Genomic DNA, 21,355 nt, shown 5'->3' on the forward strand with positions numbered 1-21,355 from the left:
CGATACTAAATAAAAATATTGGATGCGGATTTTCTTAACTATATACTACTAGCCACCATTCCACTTTTGCCACCTGTTTTGGGCCTTTTTTAATGTGTTAGATTAGGGCATTTGCTCAGAAATAATAATATTTTTAATGAAAAATAACTTGTAAGAAGTTAATATGGGATATGTTGATAACATTTTATATTTTTTAATTAGTTTAATTATACATTTGATTTTTTATAATGTTAAGTTCATAATTTTTATTTATTTATTTTTAATTCCTTAATTTTATAAAATTTATAATTTTTTCATTTATTAAATATTCACCTATTAATCATTGTAATATTAATCATGATCTAACATTGATAAATGATGGATTGATTAATATTGAAATTAATTTATTCTCATTTTTATCAATTTTTTTAATTTGAATTTATCACTTTTATGAAATAAAAATGAGAATTGATAATAAAATTTAATTTAAATATTAATTATTATGTTATTTATTTAATATCAAATTAATATAATAACTTTAACCATAAATGAATGAATATTAAAAAAAAATTACAAAATTTATAAAATTCAGAAATTAAGATTATAAAATTAAAAATAGATATAAAAAACTGCAAATTTAACATTACTAATAAATAAAGATATAATTTAGCTTTCATAAATGAGTTGTTTGAAACTCACAAGAATTAACATTTATTTATAAAAATTAAAGAAAAGGCTGTGTCTACTTTGACTTTAACATGTCTCTTACATATTTTCTGCTCTTTTTTAAGTAATTTTTTTAATCAGTATATGCCATTTTTGATAATTAAATTAATGATAATTCTTAATAAAAAATTAAATAAATGGAAGTAATAATAGACAGCTGATAATGACAAATCGATAGTAATATATAGTTACTAGTTGCTGTATAAAATATTATTAAAATTGAATGCTCAGGGAAGAATATAAGAAAGGAAAAGAAAAGAAAAATAAAAAATAAAAAATCGGCTGCGAAAGAGTCACACACTTCGCGTGTTAGGGTCGTTTCAGCCTTTCTCTCACTACTCTCTCTATCTTCCCGTATATCTCTTTCATCGCCGGAACCCTAATTCGATCCGCCGGACCTCGCACTCACCGGTGAGTCTCTGCCTTCCGGCGAGGTTTCGTCGACCTTGTCGGTGTTCTACGCTTTTTCTTTTTGAAGTTTATTCACTTGATTGAGGTTACACTGACAGTGCATGAATCGATTGATGCAGTAGATGACTGTACGATTGGCGAATAGGTGAGATCACAGGGGCTGGATTTCCTCGCCGAATGGAGGGAGGTAGCGTTTTTAGACTTTCTTCTTCTGGTACTGTTCATGTCCAACTTTTTTTTGTGAAATAGGTTTTTTTTTTTTGATTAGGTTTTCTTTGCTTTTAGTGGTAAGTTTTATTTTTGGTTCTGATTGGGTGTGGCTAATTTAATTGGTGGTACCGAGAAGAATTGTAATGCGACTGATTTTAATTCAACTAACAAGGTGGTCAATTCAGTAAATTACTTTGAAAGTTATTTTTAAGGATGTGTGTTATGGAGTACGGTTGCTTTGCGCTGTTCATTGGGAAGGTTGGTGCTGTGTGTGAAAGTGTTAACTGATCATGCCACCAGTAAAGTGGTCATCCTGTATCTATTGTATCTATTGTTAAACCTGGTGTCTTTTCAATGAAAAATATGATATTGGTTACGAAACAGTTTTTTTTTAGTTCTCCTTTGTTTACTATATTTTGGCTGCTAAAAATGTGTGAAAGTTAGTTATACAAGTCATTTGTGAATGATTTAATTTAAAAAATCTCACAATGTATACAGTGTTGCTGTGGCACTATGGACTATGAAGAAGAAGCTTTCTTACTGCGTGATGATTGTGTTAACCTATCTGTGTACTGAATGCGTGTAAATCATGTGGATGCCTTCAATTAATTGTATTTATCATGTGTGCCTTTTTTGCCACATTATACTTTTCAAAACAACATTCCCAGTCACTACTGTGTATAAAACCCAAGACTTTAAGCTGATTGCCACTGCTCCCCTCCTCGCTATGTCTAGTGACTTTCTAAGTGTATTAATTGTAGATTAGATAGATTCATAAATATTAATCCATGGTGACAGGTTATTTTTCATTATGAATATGAGCTTTGGTTATATTTTACGTAATTCTTGAATTGACTTGATGTTTTAAATTTTGTAATTTCCAAGTGTTTAATGACCAACTTGTTTTCTGCTTTGGGTAAATTGAGGCTATATGTTACATGCTTCGTGTGGAGTGGTTGTTCCTAATTAATCAATAATTATTGGAGTGGGCAAGATGAGTGGAGTTTTCCGGCTCCCAGATGCTTGTGACAGAGTGTTGTGGTATAATGGTGGGGTGCACATCAATTTTGGCACTTCAGAGACATGGGTGATGGACAATAAGCAGTTACTATTGAAGTTTCTGGATTAGATCTGGTTGGACAAAGGTCTGCTTAGCCACTAGATCCAGATAAAATAACCTATTGTGCATCCAGCCAGAACCAAAGTCCCATTTCTAGTATTTACTCCTGTGCCACTGTGGCTGTTTCGCTCTGTTTTAGTAGAAGCTTCTTGAAGAAGCATTTTTTCCTCTGTTTTTATTTTGCATAGGTCATGTGCAGTTGGGTTTCTCATGCTCAAATTGCAACTTTCCTAATTTTTTTTTTATATTAGAAATGACAAGAAAACACTTCTCTTTTTCTCTAGTAGTTGACCCTTGACATAATTGCTCTTTTTTGTAATTGACATTGATGTCCTTTTTAGCAGTAACTATCTTTTTTCCCCTTATTTGGTTAAGTTTTTAAGACCTGTACTTTATTTTTTACATAACATAGGCAGATATGAATGATGAACTTTTCCCCTTAAACTTTGAATATTGAATTTTTTGGTTATGGTACATAGTTTTAAAACTATTAACATTAACATTATTAATCTAGCATTTTTAAGAAAAACATCATACCATCGCTTTACCCATGTAGCCACAAACAGATGGCTATGCCACTATGTGTTGTGAATCTTATGCATGCACATCTGCTTGTGAAATTGTCTGTATGTGCATGCATGTCCAGTTTATGAATATTTGTATATCAAACTTGAGCACAGTTTCCTAGTTATTTGACTTATTGCTCTTATTCTAAAATGCTTATTTGTTTTAGGGATACATCCATGGATTATGATGACAATGATTTTCAAAGCCAGAATCTCCATTTACCTGGTGAAGGGAGCACAAAATTTCCCCCAGTATTAAGGCCATACGCTCTCCCTAAGTTTGATTTTGATGAAAGCCTTCAAGGGAATTTAAGATTTGATAGTTTGGTTGAAACTGAAGTTTTCCTTGGTATTGAAAGTAACGAAGATAACCAGTGGATTGACGCATACTCCCGGGGGAGTAGTGGCATAGAGTTCAATTCAACTGCAGCTGAATCTTGCTCTATATCAAGGCATAATAATGTTTGGTCTGAGGCCACTTCCTCAGAATCTGTTGAAATGCTATTAAAATCTGTTGGACAGGAGGAATTTATCCCTAGAGAAACTGTTATACAGGAATCTGATGCCTGTGATGAACTGGCATGCTTAGCTAAGCAAATGGAGCCCGATCCAAAACCTGACGATAGAAATGATTTTAAAGATAATGTTACTGATTTACAGCCACCAGATTATATCCATGAAAACTTGGCTGGATTAAGGGATGTAGAAAGGGAGCAGTCACTGGCTGGAGTTTCCCAAGAAGAACTATCCATTGATGGAAGTTTAAGTAATCTACAGCCACATGATATGCTTGGAAATGTTGGCTTGCCCATGACTAGGGGAATTCTCTTCACTGATGGCAAAAGTAATGATACAAATCAAGGAAAAGTTGAGACTGTGGCTGATGGTTCTGTTGAAGAAAAAACTCAAGAGGATTTGACTGCTTCAGGGGTGAAGACTAGTATTACTGCAACTTCTGTACAAAATATCTCTTCCACTTGTGGTATCTTAAACGTTCAAAATGAGAAAAGTTCTTTACAAATACAAAATGAGCAAGATTTGGATTCTTCTGTGATTAACAAGGATTCATATGTGGACACTCAAACTTTGGATGTATATGCAGCTGCTGGTGAAGCGCATCATTCAGATAAACCTCTTTATTCGATTCCCATGGAAGAAACATTGGAAAGTGGCAATGTAGTTGAAGGCCTTGAGACTTCTGGAAGTATTTTAGAGGGCTCCTTGAGCATGGTATCTGATGGTATTTCTGACTTCCATAATGCAGAAAGATGCAATCAAGATGCACATTTCAGAGATTTGTCTTGGGGCAATGCAAAGGAAGGTATAACTGTGGATAATCAATCTGCACCAAATACAAGTGACTCACCAATGGTTGAAATTAAAGATGATTCCAGTTCTGAGGGGCATATAGTTGGGGTCAGCAAATCCGAGTGTAGTACATGTCCTAATTTTCAGCAGAATGTGGGTACCGTTGAGAAGACATATAGTGAAACCAGCGTTTCTAAGGAAAAGGAGTTATTGAACATTGGTAACCAGATGGACACAAAGGTTTTATTAAGTAAGTCAGAGGCATCTGTGTTTGCTGTGGGGTCTAATGACACTTCTACTGTTAGTAAAGGAAATAATGATAGTAAAGCAGGAGATTTTTCTAGTTCAGGTGCAGTGGCTTCTAAAAAATCTTGTATTTCGGGTGAGGCGACTCAAGTATCTGAAAACAATGAACCTGACAAGCATGGTGACCATCAAAACTGCTGTCAAAATGTTTCTGCTACGGATCATGATAATAAAGTGGCCACTTCTGATTCTAGCCTAGTGCATCGTGATGTTGACCAATCCCATCTCGTTGATACAGGAGTTAGTTCATCATCTTTTAGTGCAGGTTGCATGGAAACCAAGTTGGCAACTTCCACAGTATCATTTGACATCAAGCCTTTCAATAATTCAGGTATACTAGAAGTAGTTAAGAAAATAAAGTTGATTTATCCTAAGAATAGAATCTAAGTCATTATAAGGTTTAACTACATGGTTTCTTTTCATTTTATTTTTCAGCTTCACAATATCTATCAGAAAATATTAGTTTAACATCCCGTGAAATGGTTGATGTTCCACCTCCTAGCAAAGCTGTGTCCACACATGAAGTTACAGATCACTATGAACAAAGAGTGGTGTTTGTTGGGTCTGCTTCCATTGATGAAAATGAAAACTCTGTATCTGAAATAGCCAATGAAGCAAGCTGTGAAGCTAAAATAGCCAATGAAGCTACCTGTGAAGCTAAAATAGTCATTGAAGCAAGCTCTGAAGCTAAAATAGCCAATGAATCAAGCTCTGAAGCTAAAATAGCCAATGAAGCAAGCTCGGAAGCTAAAATAGCCAATGAAGCAAGCTCGGAAGCTAAAATAGCCAATGAAGCAAACTCGGAAGTTAAAATACGCAACGAAGCAAGCTCTGCAGCTAAAATAGGCAATGATGCAAGTTCTGAAGCTATAATAGGCAATGAAGCAAGCTCTGAAGCTAAAATAGCCAATGTAGCAAGCACTGAAGCTAAAATAGCCAATGAAGGTTGTTCTGAAGCTAAAATAGCCAATGAAGCAACTACGACTCTTCCTGTTAGGTCTTCTGAACAGGAAACTGCTCCTTGTCCTGTTACTGGAACTGAAAAACAAGATTTTTCTGATACATCTAGACAATTGTTGTGTGACACAGTAAGCAGTTGTGTGACTACTGCTTCTGAAAAGATGGGTAAACCTCAAGAAACACTGGGTGATAAGGTTGATCAGGAGTGCACAAAAGAGGTTGGTGTGGCTGCAGTTCTGTGTGAATCAATAGAGAAACCTGGGGATGAAGTTGCAGTTTCTTTTACCAAGGATGACAAAGAGGCAATACAAGAGAACAATGACAAGTCATCCTCAAAAATATCAGGTATTCTTTAATTTAGTATTTGACCATTTTTGGGTTTCCTTTCAAATTCTGTTATTTATTAATTGTTGTATTACGTTTATGTGTCCATTCTGTAGCACGGGAAAATATTATGTATATGACACCAATTATGCTAATTTCTTTACTTTCCTCTAACTGAATGATTTTATTAATTTTTGCATATGTTCTCATTGTTAACTATTCTGTTTATACATTATGTAACTTTAAGGAAAGCATTGTCATTGTGTATCCTTTCATGAAATATAATGTCACAAATGTCTCATTATTTATCGAAGTGTTTTGTACTCTTAATGAGGGTTTTTTTCAAAAAATTATCTATGTTCTGTGGTTGAGGAATGCTTGACCATTCAAATAGTGGCTGTGATTTCTTAGTGTCAAACTAATTCTAAACTTTGTAGGTTACTTAATTGTCATGTGTCTATGGGAGATTTTTACTGCACCATGCATTAATGTCTGGAGTAAGGGAAGCCTATGCAGTATATCTAGGATGAAAATTATGATTGTACCTTTGTCTTCATTGTGGACTGAATTTCTGCTTTGATAATTGCTCTAATATTCAAGTTTTGCTTATAGGACGACTGTTTCCCCATAGGTGTTGTCATGTGTTTGCCCCTCTTACTGATGGTCTCTGCTTATTGCATATGATGGCAGTCATCTTCCTTGTCACTTGTCTTCTTTTTAAATTTACATTGGATCTGCCATGTTCTTGTTTCTGCTGGCAGTGTCCTTTGCACAACAAAGGTTGTGGTGAACTTCAGTTGAATATTGGAAAATGTTTTGTAATTTTTAACACTTTATCCTGTCTTGTTTTAGAGTTGCCCAATCCTTATGTTTGTAGGACTGTTAAATGGAATATATGCAAATAACATCTTATTTGCTTTATAATTAAAACATGCATCTCCTGCTGTTTAACATTTATTCAAATGTTTCCGCACTTATTAGAAGATTAATTAGTTTTGTTGGTGACAATTTATTTGCAAATGAAGGTTCCAAATCTTCCGTTCCTGATTCTTGCTCTGAGTTGCATGAAACTGGAACCAATCCCACCAATCCTGCCGAAAATACTTGTGGTGCCTCTGTTATATTTGGAAGCAATCCTGAAACTGAAAAGGATGTGAATCAAGTTAAGGCTTCTGCTCATCTAGTTTCTGAGTACATAAATAAGGATGCATTGAACACGTCTACTGATCATGATCCTAAGGGGAATGATGCATCTAAAGGTGAGAGAAGCTTAGCTCCTGAGGTAAATCCTGTGATGAATTTGTCTAAAAAAGATGTTTCAGAAAAGACCACGAAAAGAACAAATTCTAGCAAAAAGAGGCAACAAGCTCCTGTTACTGCAGCCAACAAAGCTTCAACGGTAATTCTTGTTGCAGTTCATAATCTCTAAAGGCACTTTTATCTGAATGCTATTCTCTGTATTGTTTACATCATGATTGGTTTCCCTTCTGAAGGGGGGTGTTTCTTTAAAGATTCATTATAAGATATATTCCAAATTTTGATTTTGAAGTGATCCAATGCACTCATTTTATTCTTGATTCTCCTACTCTTGTTATTAAAGGTTGTAGAGGAATCTTCATTGACTTCTGCGCTAGGTACTCCCAAAACCAAAGTTGCAGGAAATATCCCCCTTGGGAGTCCACAAATATCTGATGGTGTTATAGCACACAGTGTTTCTCAAGGTACACCTGAACGCAAAACTAGGCGAGCCTATAATAAGTCAGCTGGAAAGGAATCTTCTAGAAAAGGAAATAAAGGAAAAACTCCAGGAAGACAGTCAGAAAGAGGTGATAGATCAACTAGTGTGTCTTTGAGCCCATCACCTGGTTTCCAGGTGATGCAATCAAATGAAGTGCAACAGTATGGGCATGTTGATTCTATCGGTACAAAACCATTTGCTATCTTAAACACTTCAACATCTAGCCTTCCAGATTTAAACTCTTCAGCTTCTCCAGCTGTTCTGTTTCAACAACCTTTCATGGATATTCAGCAAGTACAATTGCGTGCACAGATATTTGTCTATGGGGCTTTGATGTGAGTTCAAATATTAGCTATATTATACTTTGTTCATTGCTTTGGATTCTACATAGATGTGATGTACGCGTGTGCTTATCAATCGTGTTTTTTCATCCATTCCCCACCACACTTTTTTCTTATCTGACTCTCCCCAATGGTTAATTACAAAATGGGTATCCAGTTTTATTGTAAGGATTTCAGATTTAATTGATGTGTTGAACCTTAGACCTATTTTATGCTTGTTCAATCAATATACCATCTTAAAGCAAGAGACTGGTGTATCTTTGTGAGATAATTATCTGTTTAGGCAGCTTGATATGTTCTATACTTTCCATTATGATAATCAATAGTGACAATTGTTTTTCTTATTGATTGATGTTGCTGCAGTCAAGGCACGGTACCTGATGAGGCATATATGATATCAGCTTTTGGGGGCCCAGGTTTTTTTTTTTCCCGAATCATGTTCCCTTTGCATGCTCTTTACTCTTATTTGTTTGTAACAAAGTATTGAGTTTCATTATATTTTCAGATGGTGGAAGGAGCATTTGGCAGAATGCATGGTCTTCTTGCATGGAAAGGCAGCATGGTAAAAAGTCTTATCCTATTGACCCAGAAACACCTCTGCAATCAAAATCTGGTATCCTATATATATTTATACCTTTATATGTATAGACATATATATTTAATTTTTAATTTGTTCTTTAATTTTATTGTGTAACTATTGAGAATTGAGATCTGCAGGTTCCAGAACCACTGATGTCACAGTTAAGCAAAATGCACTTCAAGGAAAAGGTATCTCTTCACCTCTTGGCCTAGCCGGCAGCAAGGCTACTCCAACAGTTGCAAACCCTTTAGTACCCCTTTCATCCCCCCTTTGGAGCCTACCAACTCCTTCCTGTGATCCCCTTCAATCTAGTGCCTTTGCTAGAGGTTCTGTTATGGATTATTCACAGGCACTTGCTTCTTTGCATCCGTATCAAACCACACCTCTCAGAAACTTTCTTGGACATAACACATCTTGGTTATCCCAAACCCCCCTTCGTGGAGCATGGACTCCTGCTCCTGATAACAATAATCCCCATCCTTCTGCATCACCTCTCACAGATACCTTTCAGTTCAGTTCGGTCAAAGTATCTTCTGTACCTCCTTCCTCTAGCATGAAGAATGCTGTTCCTGGTCTTCCAGCTTCTAGTGCAGGCCTACAAAGTGTATTTATAGCAACTTCCCCTGTGCTTGATACAAACAACCTGATGGCATCGAATGCTCAGCATTCTTCAGATCCAAAGCCCAAAAAAAGAAAAAAAGCCATGGTATCTGAGGATCTTGGCCAAAAGGCTGTGCATTTGCAGTCTCAACTAGTACCTACTCCTGTTGTAAGCAGCCATATATCTACTGTTGCCACTGCAACCCCTGTTGGGAGTGTTCCCATATCAGTTCTGCCTGTAACTCCTCTATCTCTTGCTGATCACCTCAAAAGTGACTGGAATGTTGAGAAGAGGATTCTGTCAGATGAGTCTCTTATGAAAATTAAGGAGGCAAGGGTAAATGCAGAGGAAGCTTCTGCTCTTTCTGCTGCTGCTGTGAATCACAGCCTGGAGATATGGAAACAGTTGGATAAGCAAAAAAATTCTGGATTGGTGTCAGATATCGAGGCCAAATTGGCTTCTGCAGCAGTTGCAGTTGCAGCTGCTGCTGCTGTTGCAAAGGCAGCAGCTGCTGCTGCCAATGTTGCTTCAAATGCTGCTTTGCATGCAAAATTGATGGCTGATGAAGCATTAGTTTCATCTGGTTATGATAAGTCTTGTCAAATTTCTCATTCAGGGGTTGTGAGTAACTTGGGAAAAGCAACCCCTGCGTCCATCTTGAGGGGTACTATTGGAACCAATAGCTCTAGTTCTATTATTGGAGCTGCAAAGGAGGCTTCAAGGAGGAGAATGGAAGCCGCTTCAGCTGCCAGAAAACGAGCTGAAAATATGGATGCTATTCTGAAGGCTGCTGAGCTGGCAGCAGAAGCTGTATCCCAGGCTGGAAAGATTGTTACTATGGGAGATCCTTTGGAATTAAATGACCTGGTAGAAGCTGGTCCAGGGGGTTGTTGGAATGTAGCCCAAGAGTCCTCTCAGCAAGTTGGATTGTTGAAAGACGTGACCAGTGGTCTGGTGAATGTTGACAATGTTGGAGACAGACTGGAAAGTTCTCATATATGTAATAGAGATAATTCATCTCATGAAAAGGGGAAGAAGACTGCTGCAAGTGAGAAGTTGCCTTTTCATACAATGCATAGTGAGATACCTCAGGACCTTATGAGGTCCATTGATGCCATTTCTCCTATTATTAACACCAGTGAAAAGAGTTCAAAAGGACCAAAGGGCCGTAGAGTTTCTGATTTAGTCAATCCCATTGATGTGCTTCCTGAATCTGAGACTGAAATAAAGGCTGCTTTCACAGCTGGTAATGGGCCTGAAAATGTGGAGGGAAATAACTTCAAGGAGGGCTCACTTGTAGAGGTAGTTCTCTTAGGTTATGCTTTCTTTAGTTGATTTGATTAGAGTATCCATACTAATGGCCATTTGCTTTCACTGTGATCATACAATCTTTGTGATGATTAGGTCATAGTTTGTAATTAAAATTAGATGCATTCTTTTCGATATGGATCTGATTTTAAATTACATCTTTTCCTGGCTATCTGAATCAATCATATGTATCATCAGGTTTTCAAAGATGGAGAAGGATTTAAAGCAGCATGGTACACGGCCAATATAATAAGTTTGAAGGATGGTAAAGCTTATGTGTGCTACACTGTGCTTGTAGACGATGAAGGTTGGTCAAGCTTTTGAGAATAAAATACCTTAACTACTTGACCTGTGAGACAAACTACATGAATTTGTTTTTCAATTCTTTTTCTATTTACAAGAGCCAATGGTGGGCTATAGTGTATATATTTGAGAAAATTAGAATTGGACATTCGAAAGAAAAAGCTGTTAGGTTGGATCATATAACTCTGCAGTGATATTTCTTGGAAAATTAATCATGAAAAAATTGTTGTTTCCAGGTACAGGGCCTTTGAAGGAATGGGTTTCACTTGATGGTCAAGATGACAAACCTCCCAGAATACGTACTGCTCGTACTCTTACTGGTTTGCATAATGAAGGAACAAAGAAGAGACGGAGGGCAGCTTTAGTAGATTATACTTGGTCTGTTGGGGATAGGGTTGATGCGTGGATACAAGAAAGGTATGGTTATCTCCACTATTCTAGTGATGATTCTGGAATTGAATTTGATGTTTTTAATATATATTTATACTTTATATAATATATAACATGTTTTAGGGGGTATTTTCCTGTGAAATTTTCTATTTCAATTTTTAAGGTTTTATTTGTTTGGCACCAATCCATGCCCATGGATACAGGGGATGTAAATTGGTTCCTTTCTTTTTGACATAAATGAAGTAACTAGATGTATTTTTTAATAATTGTATTGACTATTGAGTTAATGTGTATCTAGTATCGAAAGGTTTGATTGTTGATACTAGAAAATTTCTGTCTTCATCAATTATAGTTAAGATGCATATCAAGAAATTTGCAAAAGGGAGTGAGTTTTGTTGCACTGATAGGATTCATCACGCTGAAAGCACAGGCATAATTGTTCTTGATTATAGTCTTTGATAAATAGTAATAGTATAGCACCCACCATTTTGAGGAATGTTTTTCAGATAATACCAATAAATAGCATCTTTAAATACACATTTGGTTCCTTCAGGAGAAAGAGATACTCAAGGTCTTACAGATTCAACTCATCCTAATATTAGCTTTTGTCTAAAAGAAAAATCAAAGCTGCAAAATCTTGGTGTTTGGCTCTGAAGGATCATGTTTTTATTATTGAAATTTCGTTAAGCTGCAGCACTTTTAATTTGTATTTCTAATTTGTATTTCCTATATATGCCCTGTTTTTTTTTTGTTTTTTTATTATTTTATTTTCTATGAACACTTGTGGAGAAGAAAATACGAAGGTAGAACGAATTGAGTTTCTCTTATAAGTTAAAATCAAAATATCACCTCAGCTATCCAAACGGGACCATAGCTGTATACAATACACCTATATTTTCCTGTGGAAGTCATCTCACATTTGATGGTTTATGTTATCAGCTGGCAGGAAGGAGTTTTGACAGATAAGAATAAGAAAGATAAGACATTAACTGTTCACTTCCCAGGTATGTACGTTATTTGATTAAACATTAATTTATATTGTGCTTACAATTGTATAGAGCCTCCTGGAAACATATAATGTAATTGGTTTACCGCAGTTAGTGGAGAAACATCAGTTGTCAGAGATTGGCATCTACGTCCATCCCTTGTTTGGAAGGATGGGAAATGGATCGAGTCTCCCAAGGTTGGAGCAATTGAAAGTTTTACCCATGAGGTACTTTGTTTGCAACCTCTTCCTGATGGTTTAACTTGATGCATGCCTGTACTGACTCGTAAGTTTTGCATGCAGGGTGATACACCTCGTGAAAAGCGACCTAAGTTGGGTAATCCTGCAGTAGAAGTAAAAGGGAAAGACAAGATTCCAAAAGGTTCTGATGTTGTGGAGACAGCAAATCCTGGCGAGTTGAGGTTACTTGACTTGAGTGAAAATGATAAAGTGTTCAATATTGGTAAGAACAGCAAGAACGAAAATAAATCTGATGCACAAAGAATGGCTCGGACTGGTCTTCAAAAAGAAGGATCAAGAGTGATTTTTGGTGTTCCTAAACCTGCAAAGAAAAGGAAATTCATGGAAGTAAGCAAGCACTATGTTGAAGATGGGACAAGTAAGATCAAGGATGGAAATGATTCAGTTAAGCTTGCAAATTTCTTGATACCTCACGGTACTGGATCACGTGGGTGGAAAATTAGTTCCAAAAATGAGACCAAGGAGAAATTAGGAGCTGACTCCAGGCCCTCCTTTAAGTCTGGAAAGCCGCAAAGTGTTTTGGGTAGAGTGATCCCACCTAAAGAAAACCCTTTATCAAACTCTCGTACTAATGATCTGACAAGTCGTGCTGAAAGGATCAAGGATTCTTCAAGTCATTTTAGGAGTGAACATCAGGTGGAAAGAGCATCTTATTCTGGAAACACTGGAGCTGGGGGCGGACCAATCTTGTATTCATCAGTTGCGTCTTCAACTGATTCTCATCCCACTAAAAAGACATCAACATCAAGGGCAAGTAAAGGAAAACTTGCGCCTGCTGGTGGAGGTTTGGGTAAGATTGACGAGGAAAAAGCTTTTAATGAAAATCCAGTGAAATCAACATCTGAAATCACTGAGCCTCGTAGATCCAATCGCAGGATCCAGCCAACATCAAGAGTAAGAACATACCTGCTGTTAACTGAAATTGATTTTATAGGTTGCGTCTTATTTTATTTTCTTGTCTCAAGTTTAATAAGCCATTTCCACTGTCTGACCTGTAAAAAATGTATTTTTTGCACCGTTGTCTTCTGTTGAGTCTGATGGGGTTGACTTTGGGTTGGCAGCTATTAGAAGGATTGCAGAGCTCTTTAATTATCTCAAAGATTCCTTCTGCTTCACATGAAAAGGGTCACAAAAGCCAGAATCGGAATACTACTAGGGGTGAGAATATATATATAATTCTTCGAGTGAGTCGCCTGCTTTTGTTAACCTTGTGAATCTATATTTATGCTTGTACTTTATGATTGCAACAGGTAATAACCAAGGTTGAACGAGGAGTTGCAATGTGCGGTTCAGTTGAAAGACCACCACATTCGACATAGACATGTATATTTATAATAGGGAACATAGGAGTGGAAATTCTTGTTTCCTTCGGTTTAGGCAGAGACTAGTCCCCCAGTAGATGTCAATATTGATTTTATCTTGTTTACAATATGATTTAATTTAATCCTGTAGGCTGTATATGGAATTTATCCATGTTGACATGTTTATACAAAGGTTTGTCGATATGATCAAATGTTAGCGTCATGTTCCTCATTGGATATCGACTTTTACCCATCCCCAGTTCCACTTCCATTTTGTCCTTTGGCATACTTCTCTGCAGCAAGTTTAGGTTGCTAAAATTTGTAGTGCTAAACTTCTAATAATAATATTAATAACAGCGGCAGCAGTATTAGTATAGTATGATTTTTTTCTTTTATAATGAAATTCATTAAGGGTTAAAACCAAGTGATATTAGATTTGGAAATTTAAAACGGCCCAACTGTTAACATTTATAATTGACGAATCATGTATTATGTGTGAATCTGTTCATCAACTTTCATTATAAGCTTATAGCAAAATTGTCAATATTAGGTCATCTGTGGGGAAGGTCATCAGGCAATTTATTAAATGGACGGAAATAAGTTAGAATATGGAACTGGGGAAGAAATTGCAAAATCAAATTACCTACAAGTGTTCAACTGATTCTAATCCAAACATATCTATTATCAACATTTGCAAAGCGTTGATGTTTCTCACGTTTAACCCTATACATGGATCTGAATTGAGCCATTCATCATGGCCGTAGCTAATTAAATTAGCACTAACTTGATAGTAGCCAAATCAGACGTTAAAATGGAGGCATTGCCGTAGAGCATTTCTTGCCATTAATAATAATTTATTTCTTCCTCCAATTAATGACACCGGTCCAAAGTTACTCAATTTTATCACGTGCTGGCCCTTCTCCAATTTCGCTTTCGTAGTACAACACTTTCTTCATTTCCTCAGTTCATTGCAGAGTATGCTTTCGTGGTCACGTTGTAGGCTGCAAGTTTAGGGGGACGGATTCCATCTTGGCTCAGATCATCTATAAATGGTTTCTCACACACACACGTGCTTGGATATTCATGAAACTCTCCTCGTCCAGGTCTCATCTCATCTGGCTCTCCCATGAATCCTCTTTGGCACGCTTTAACCTTGCTAGCAAATGTATCCCATTCCATCTCATGCCTTGACATGAACAATGCGCTAAGCTTCTTTGCATTTGGTCTGATAGTTCTTTTGTGACCCATATACCTCCTGTTTCATATAAAAGTTGATATGAAAAGCCAAAACATAAGAATAACGTTTTATTTGTATTTGTCTTTTGAAACATAAAGGAAGAATAAGAGGGTGGCATCATGTATTCTCCTTACCTACGACCAGCAAGGATTTTGGCCATGTTACCGTTGTTGTTAGTGACAAATACATTACTTTCATCACAAACGATGTAGTCAATAGCAGCAAGGCGGGAAGAGAATGGAAGAAAAGGTTTCAGCTCTTCTTGAGCAAGCATTTCCTTTGTATAAATGTTGGGGAAAAGATCTTTGAGAGGCTGCATGGTCTCATCCCCACCATATATTTCTCCTGATGCAACATAGAGGTATGTGTCATTTGTAAAACCAAGTGCACGCAGCATCAAACCCACCTCATGAGGAGTAAGAGGACATTTCCCACGCTTTCGCTCTCCATCAGGGCTCAAATCCTGTATTACCACAAGGTAATGGCTCACATATCAGTAAAGAAATGACTAGTTTTAACTACTTTGGGAATTCAGCACAAGCTAGAAAAGGACAGAATGTCATCAACTTGTCATTTTGTCAGTACGATAAGATTTTGCCGTTAGAAGTCAGGATTGCATACTTACAGGCAATGTTGTCCACCTTTTCCTGATTTCACCAAGCTCGTGTCTTTCTTTTTCACCCCCACCAAAATAACAACCTGAAAATGCCAGCATATCTGGCTCAAACCTGCCATGAATCATTATGAATTATAAGATCCTTAAAATTTTATGTATGCAATGGCCATAGTTAAAACCTGCCATGTTGCTATTATTAAATTGTGTTGGAGAGTTGATATTTTCAAATTGTTCAATGCAAATACAACCAATTTTAGAAAATCAGAAAGGAGTTGTGAAAATGGGAAAGCCAAATCAACCAGATTGATGAGTCAATATTAAAAGGGATAAGATTGGATATCATATATGTGAATGTGAGAGAGCAAACAAGAGAAAACCAGTTCTAAGATCTACAGAAGTGAAGGGATTGGATGGCCAACCCACACCATTTAGCTTTAGATGGAAGTTGAATTAGAGCTTTACACATCAGGTTCATTGAGCAAACCTCAAATGGACTGCTATAAAACGGCTTGCCATCTTTCGCATTCTCATTACAAGTCTTTGACCAAGTTCTCGAATAGGTTTAGTAAATCTCAAGGCATGATAATTAACACGGCAACGTAACTTTTGCAGCTCATCATCAAGATTATTTGCAAGTCTATAGTCAAATTTTGTCAATTGCAAAACCTACAAAATATTTGAAAAGTCAGTGACTACCACAGCAGAAGTTATGAGGGAATTGTCCAAATTGACATTAAGCAATGACTAATGTTTCATCATAGTAGTCGTTTACAGAATCAAAACATTTTCCAGCAAAATAATTAAGAAATTTCATACATGTATCAATCATAAAACATGGCATTACCCGTCTTCTCAAAAGTATCGGCAAAACTTGATCAAGATAATATTCAGGTTCTGATTTTCTCGGGACACGCATTGTATAAGGGGGTTTCTCCATTGACCGCATGATCTTATCAGGAACTCTTTTAACAATAGTAATATCTTTTGCGAGATAAGTAATGAACCAATTCACATCGAAAATATTGGAAAAGTCACTGTATTCAAACAACATTTTATTAAAAGTTAAACTGTTAACTTGATTTTGTCAACTGTAATCTGAATAATGATTTATGATAGGATCTATAGATTACCTGTCATCCTTCCAAAAAGAATAATGATCCAATTCAGGTACAACTAGGGTAGCATTAAGAATTCTTGCAACAACAACGGCATCTGTTATCTGGAGGCAAAAACATGATTGTCATTTCCATAAGAATCTATTAATTTTATTGAAAAATGATAGAGGGAAATTATCATCATGATTTATGGATACATAAAGAAGCTGTGGCCCATATTCTCTGAAAACAACTGAAACAGAACCAATGAGTTAAAAGAAAACAGTTCCCATCTTGTTAATTATTTTAATAAATGGGAGAACAACCAGGACCACCGAACACTAATATTTTCCATCCATAAAGGTGTAGGTATCAAACCAGTGACCGGAAGATATTACAGAAGATTCTTGCAATGAAAATATTACATATCATAAAACTTATGTCCTACTTACCCCAGTTCTTTGTTGGTTCAGTCCTCCGCTTGTTGCAATTAGCAAGTATCCATTGGACTTGCGCTCACGTACAGCAGCTATATAATCCAATAACCAAAATAAGATAAAAAGTGACATGTAGAAAAATTTAGTTCAGCTTAATAAAGCATCATATAGACACATCTTACAACCTGGATTGCACCACTCGAGGTTTTTAGCATACGTATAGCTTAAAGAGAAATGTGTTTTCGAGACACATTAAAAATTCAATGCATAAGGATAGTACTCCTTGCACTTACATATAATACATGTGTTTAAAATATCAGGAAGATGTTTTAGCATGCTGAGTTAAATAGAGTGCAAATCATCCAAAGTTTTGAAAGACATTCAGCTGCTACAAGTAATATAATATGGAAGAATTGGATATCCATCAAACTGTGCCATACACAAAAGCAGCAAAACACCATGCATAATCTTAGAATTTAAATTTGAACCTAATTCAATCTTATGTAACTTGTGAAGTGAGAGTTGTTTCCCACTTATATATTCTATTTTAACATTATTATTAGTTGATATAAGATTTGAAATTTTCTCATTTCACCCAATATGGGTTTTAGCCTAACTAAATCCTACAAAATAGTCTTGTAAAGTAAGGGTTGCTCCTACTTATATACATTATTATTTTTTTTTTATCTCTAGTTGATGTGAGACTTGAGTTTTTTCAATCCATAAAATGCTAGCCTATAACCGATAAAGTAGAGTCACTTCTACTGTTACAAATCTAAACCTATTATTTTGCAGTAAGAGCACAGGGGTAGTGAACTATAGTAAAACACCAAAGGGTTCTGCTGAGAAAACTAGAGAATGAAGTAAAAAATAAAATAATTGTATACTAAGAAACCCACAAGTTAACTTCTAGTACCATAAAAGGGCATGTTTGGATAATTTTTTCCAAGAATACTTTTAGAAGAAGAAAATAAGAAGCAAAAATTAAATAAATTTCTCCAGAACTAAAATTAGCTTATGGATGAGCTAATTTGTATAAGTTCTCCCATATTAGTATCTTCAAAATATGTTTTTTAACTTGTGTAAAAGCAAATTTTAACTTTAACTTTTTTCATTTTTTCATTTTATTTGTTTTTTCACTTTGAGGTGCTTATGGAAAAATTTATCAAAAAAGCCAAGTTCAAAAGCATGCAAAGACATTAGCTATCATGAAGGATATCACTGAAAGATCATAACACATAACTCAAAGCAGCAAAGAATTTCAACAATAAAGTAAAAGTCTATCTGGGTAAACTTCTCCAAAAACACATATAGAAGAAGAAAATAGGAAGAACATATGAAATTATTTTCTCCAAAAGCCAAAATTAACTTATGCACAAGCTAACTTTCAGAAGTCCTCTCATATTAAGTTCTCCAAAAACCCATTTTTAACTCATGCATAAGTTTTACATTAGGAAGAAGTTGATTTCATCTTTCCTTTCTATTTTTTTACCTCCACAAGTGTTTATGAAGAAGATTATCCGGGCTCAAAAGAGTAATTACAATTACAAACATGGCAAGATGGAAAGCCGCAACACTCTCAATTCTCAACTTAAAATTTTCCAAAACTGGCATCAGGTTATAAAGCTTGATTCAGCAGCAGCAGCAGCTGCATGACATAAAAAGACATGCAGTCTAGATGACACAAAAGTTGAAAAACAGCAAGAGACAGCAGCAAGTGAGAAGGCTTCACTTACGACCAAAACGACGCCCCCTCTCTTTGCATCCATAGTAGTATTTAGAATACTGCGATTTCCAAATATCAATAGGCGCACGATCACTTCCATCCAGTGCGGAGTAGAGAGAGCGTCGGTGAGAGTACCATTCGAGATGAGAGGCCACGTGGCCCGTCAAGAGGGAAATGAGGCCCAGCCCGAATAGCATTACCCCGCAAATCACCGACCAAGGCACGGACTTGGCCGTTGTTGCAGCGGTGGATCTCCAACACACGTCTTTGTGTTTGCCGTTAAGCTGCAACACAGCCACGTTGGTCCACAACCACACACCCATTCCGATTTCCTCACCCCCGCTTCCTCATCCCGAGACGCTTTCCACTCTCAGAATCGACCCAATGTGCTGGAACCCTGATTTAGGGTTTTTCACAATTCTGAAATGTGAACCGAGGGACAACGATACTCGACCCTCTTTTCAGCACAAAACCTTTCTTCCAGGTTCCTTTCCTTTTCCCTAACTCAAAATGTTTCAATTTCTTTCTTTTTTTTCTCTTTAATTTTATTTGTGATTTGCTTTAGATTGCTGTAGTTTACCTTAGATTCGGTTATTAGATGTGATGAGTAGGGGAAGAAATAATGTCGTGACCTGGTTTTATGAGTTAACGACAGCGTGAAAAAGAGAGTGACAGAAAATGAATTTACGTGAATTACGGATTCGGGTTGTCTGAGGTTGTGGCAGAACGGTAGGGTGCAGTTTAACAACACTGAACCGTTGGATTTTGACACCTGTGATGTGAAATTTTATTTTAGCCATTCATGTGTTTAACTTTATTTTTCCTTAAACTCTGGATCCGTTGAGACCACTCTTCTAGTTGTATCAATCATGAATCATTAATATTGTAATATCCCTGTTTGAAATTGCAGTTTGCTACTGCAGTGGTGCTTGCAATATTACCTTTTTTTACGTCTTTGCAATTGTATTTTAACAACAATTGTCACCACATGCATCAGCGAACTGTACTTGTAATTTGGTAAGTAATGCCAATTAATACACATAGGGTAGACTTCTTTTATAGTTTGAAACAACTCATGGATAAAATAAATTAAGTTGAATCATGTCCAAATGCAGCAACTCAAATTCTCCTCCAAATCATACACGACTAATATTTAGCTTCCTTAGCAACATGCCAACAAGTAACACAACATACACTATTACAAACTTTAAGAGAAGGTAGGTTGCTCCATTACAATTTTTCTCTTATTCTTTTTTCTAAATTTTCTTGTCTCTTGGAATTTATCAAATTATTATTATTATTATTATTGAAGGAATGTGTTATCATATTTAACATCATTAACATGTTTAATATACATGAGTGAGTTATGTTATGATTCTTATAAATAGAAAAAGTCTATTTGTAAGTAATAATATTTTTCAAATCACTTTTTTCGCTTCTCTCACCAATCTTAAGTTATAGTACTATTTTATCAACATGTTTCACAAAATCATGATATTGCATTAGATTAAGCAAACATTCTCATTCTATTATTCACGCATCCACTCAAGAGATTAAAAAGTGTTTATACACTAAGAATCTCTAATTTAAGCACATGCCCACTCAAGGGACTGGAAAGTGGTCACACAACGAATCTCCAATTTAAGAATACTCTTTAACACAATCAAATCTTTCCTATCAATTCTAAAAACAATTTTATCACAGTGTTAAAACAAAATGCATCAAGCACAACATTAAATTGGGGCATTTCATCGAACACTTACACAAAGACTTTGCATAGTCAAAATTAGCGCACATGTTGAGCGCTGCAATATTGAGGCATGATGTCACCATCATGTTAGGGTTGGGAGCTTGTAGATACAACACATGACAAAGTGAAAGAGCTTGAGAGCCTTTTTGGGGGTCATTGTTGAGGAAGGAGTTAAGGACAAGAAATCATGCCTTGATAAGGGAAGGTAGATAGAATAGAGTATGGACATAACAACAACAATGATTTAGAACACTAGTCTTAGCAAATTAGAGAGAGCAAACAATGGTTTAAGAGGAATATAAGGAGTACCCCACCTTTGACTACCAATAAAAAAAGTTAAGTATGAAAAGAAATAAGTTAAACATGTAAATGATTGAAATAAAAAATTATAGTACACATGTCTCAATCCAATACATTCTATTAATCCAACAGTTCACAGTAGTGGAACTATACTCTACCTTTATTATCACAATGTCAAACAATCTATACAGTAGAAACTCTTTAAATTAATAATGTCAGAATCGGAGAAATTTATTAATTTAGAGAGTTATTAATTTATCGATAAATTAATAATTATTAATTTAAAGAGTTTTTAAGTAATTATACTGTACATACCAAATAAAAAGGCAAAACAGACAACTCCAAATAGACTTTATGATACAATACAAAAATACAACACCTGAGCTATTGGATGCAATAAGAAAAGTTAGAGATGAGTTCCAAATAGACTTGAACTTTAAAGGAAAACAGATAACTATTGAATCATATTTCAATAGA

The 21,355-nt window shown here is 35.8% G+C and overlaps 2 protein-coding genes across 8 annotated transcripts; one reads left to right on the forward strand and one right to left on the reverse strand.

Moving 5' to 3' along the window:
* Positions 1–960: 960 nt before the first annotated feature.
* LOC109807841 (protein SWOLLEN 1) lies at positions 961–13,950 on the forward strand. 7 transcript variants are annotated; one of them, XM_020370504.3, is made up of 16 exons: positions 961–1,116; positions 1,236–1,330; positions 3,180–4,957; positions 5,062–5,931; positions 6,936–7,309; positions 7,511–7,983; positions 8,353–8,405; positions 8,495–8,602; positions 8,707–10,472; positions 10,677–10,785; positions 11,018–11,198; positions 12,111–12,175; positions 12,269–12,384; positions 12,460–13,311; positions 13,479–13,575; positions 13,668–13,950. In XM_020370504.3, exons 3-16 carry the CDS (start codon positions 3,190–3,192, stop codon positions 13,682–13,684), a joined length of 6,849 nt encoding a protein of 2,282 aa, XP_020226093.1. In that variant the 5' UTR covers positions 961–1,116; positions 1,236–1,330; positions 3,180–3,189; the 3' UTR covers positions 13,685–13,950. The 7 variants fall into 7 exon arrangements, with proteins under 7 accessions (XP_020226093.1, XP_020226092.1, XP_020226097.1 ...); XM_020370503.3 differs by having other exon boundaries at positions 1,236–1,303; XM_020370508.3 differs by having other exon boundaries at positions 1,236–1,303; positions 8,495–8,551.
* A 365-nt stretch (positions 13,951–14,315) lies between these two features.
* LOC109808563 (O-fucosyltransferase 29) lies at positions 14,316–19,483 on the reverse strand. The gene is made up of 8 exons (XM_020371607.3): positions 18,839–19,483; positions 17,118–17,194; positions 16,702–16,790; positions 16,416–16,605; positions 16,056–16,237; positions 15,581–15,683; positions 15,090–15,418; positions 14,316–14,973 (listed from the first exon to the last, which is right to left on the reverse strand). The coding sequence occupies exons 1-8, from the start codon at positions 19,149–19,151 to the stop codon at positions 14,679–14,681; spliced, it is 1,578 nt and encodes a 525-aa protein (XP_020227196.1). The 5' UTR covers positions 19,152–19,483; the 3' UTR covers positions 14,316–14,678.
* Positions 19,484–21,355: the final 1,872 nt, after the last annotated feature.

Source organism: Cajanus cajan, chromosome 5 (assembly GCF_000230855.2).
Source record: "Cajanus cajan strain Asha chromosome 5, NIPB_CcT2T_4, whole genome shotgun sequence".
Lineage (NCBI taxonomy): Eukaryota > Viridiplantae > Streptophyta > Magnoliopsida > Fabales > Fabaceae > Cajanus > Cajanus cajan.

Excerpts from the sequence above, each read along its gene's own strand:
- LOC109807841 (XM_020370504.3), top strand. The coding sequence starts at position 3,190 with ATGGATTATGATGACAATGATTTTCAAAGCCAGAATCTCCATTTACCT. Across the intron at positions 5,932-6,935 it reads GTCATCCTCAAAAATATCAG|GTTCCAAATCTTCCGTTCCT; the intron begins GTATTCTTTAAT and ends TTGCAAATGAAG. Across the intron at positions 8,406-8,494 it reads ATCAGCTTTTGGGGGCCCAG|ATGGTGGAAGGAGCATTTGG; the intron begins GTTTTTTTTTTT and ends TTATATTTTCAG.
- LOC109808563 (XM_020371607.3), bottom strand. The coding sequence starts at position 19,151 with ATGGGTGTGTGGTTGTGGACCAACGTGGCTGTGTTGCAGCTTAACGGC. Across the intron at positions 16,791-17,117 it reads TGAACCAACAAAGAACTGGG|ATAACAGATGCCGTTGTTGT; the intron begins GTAAGTAGGACA and ends TTTTGCCTCCAG. Across the intron at positions 15,684-16,055 it reads TTTATAGCAGTCCATTTGAG|GTTTGAGCCAGATATGCTGG; the intron begins GTTTGCTCAATG and ends GATTCATGGCAG.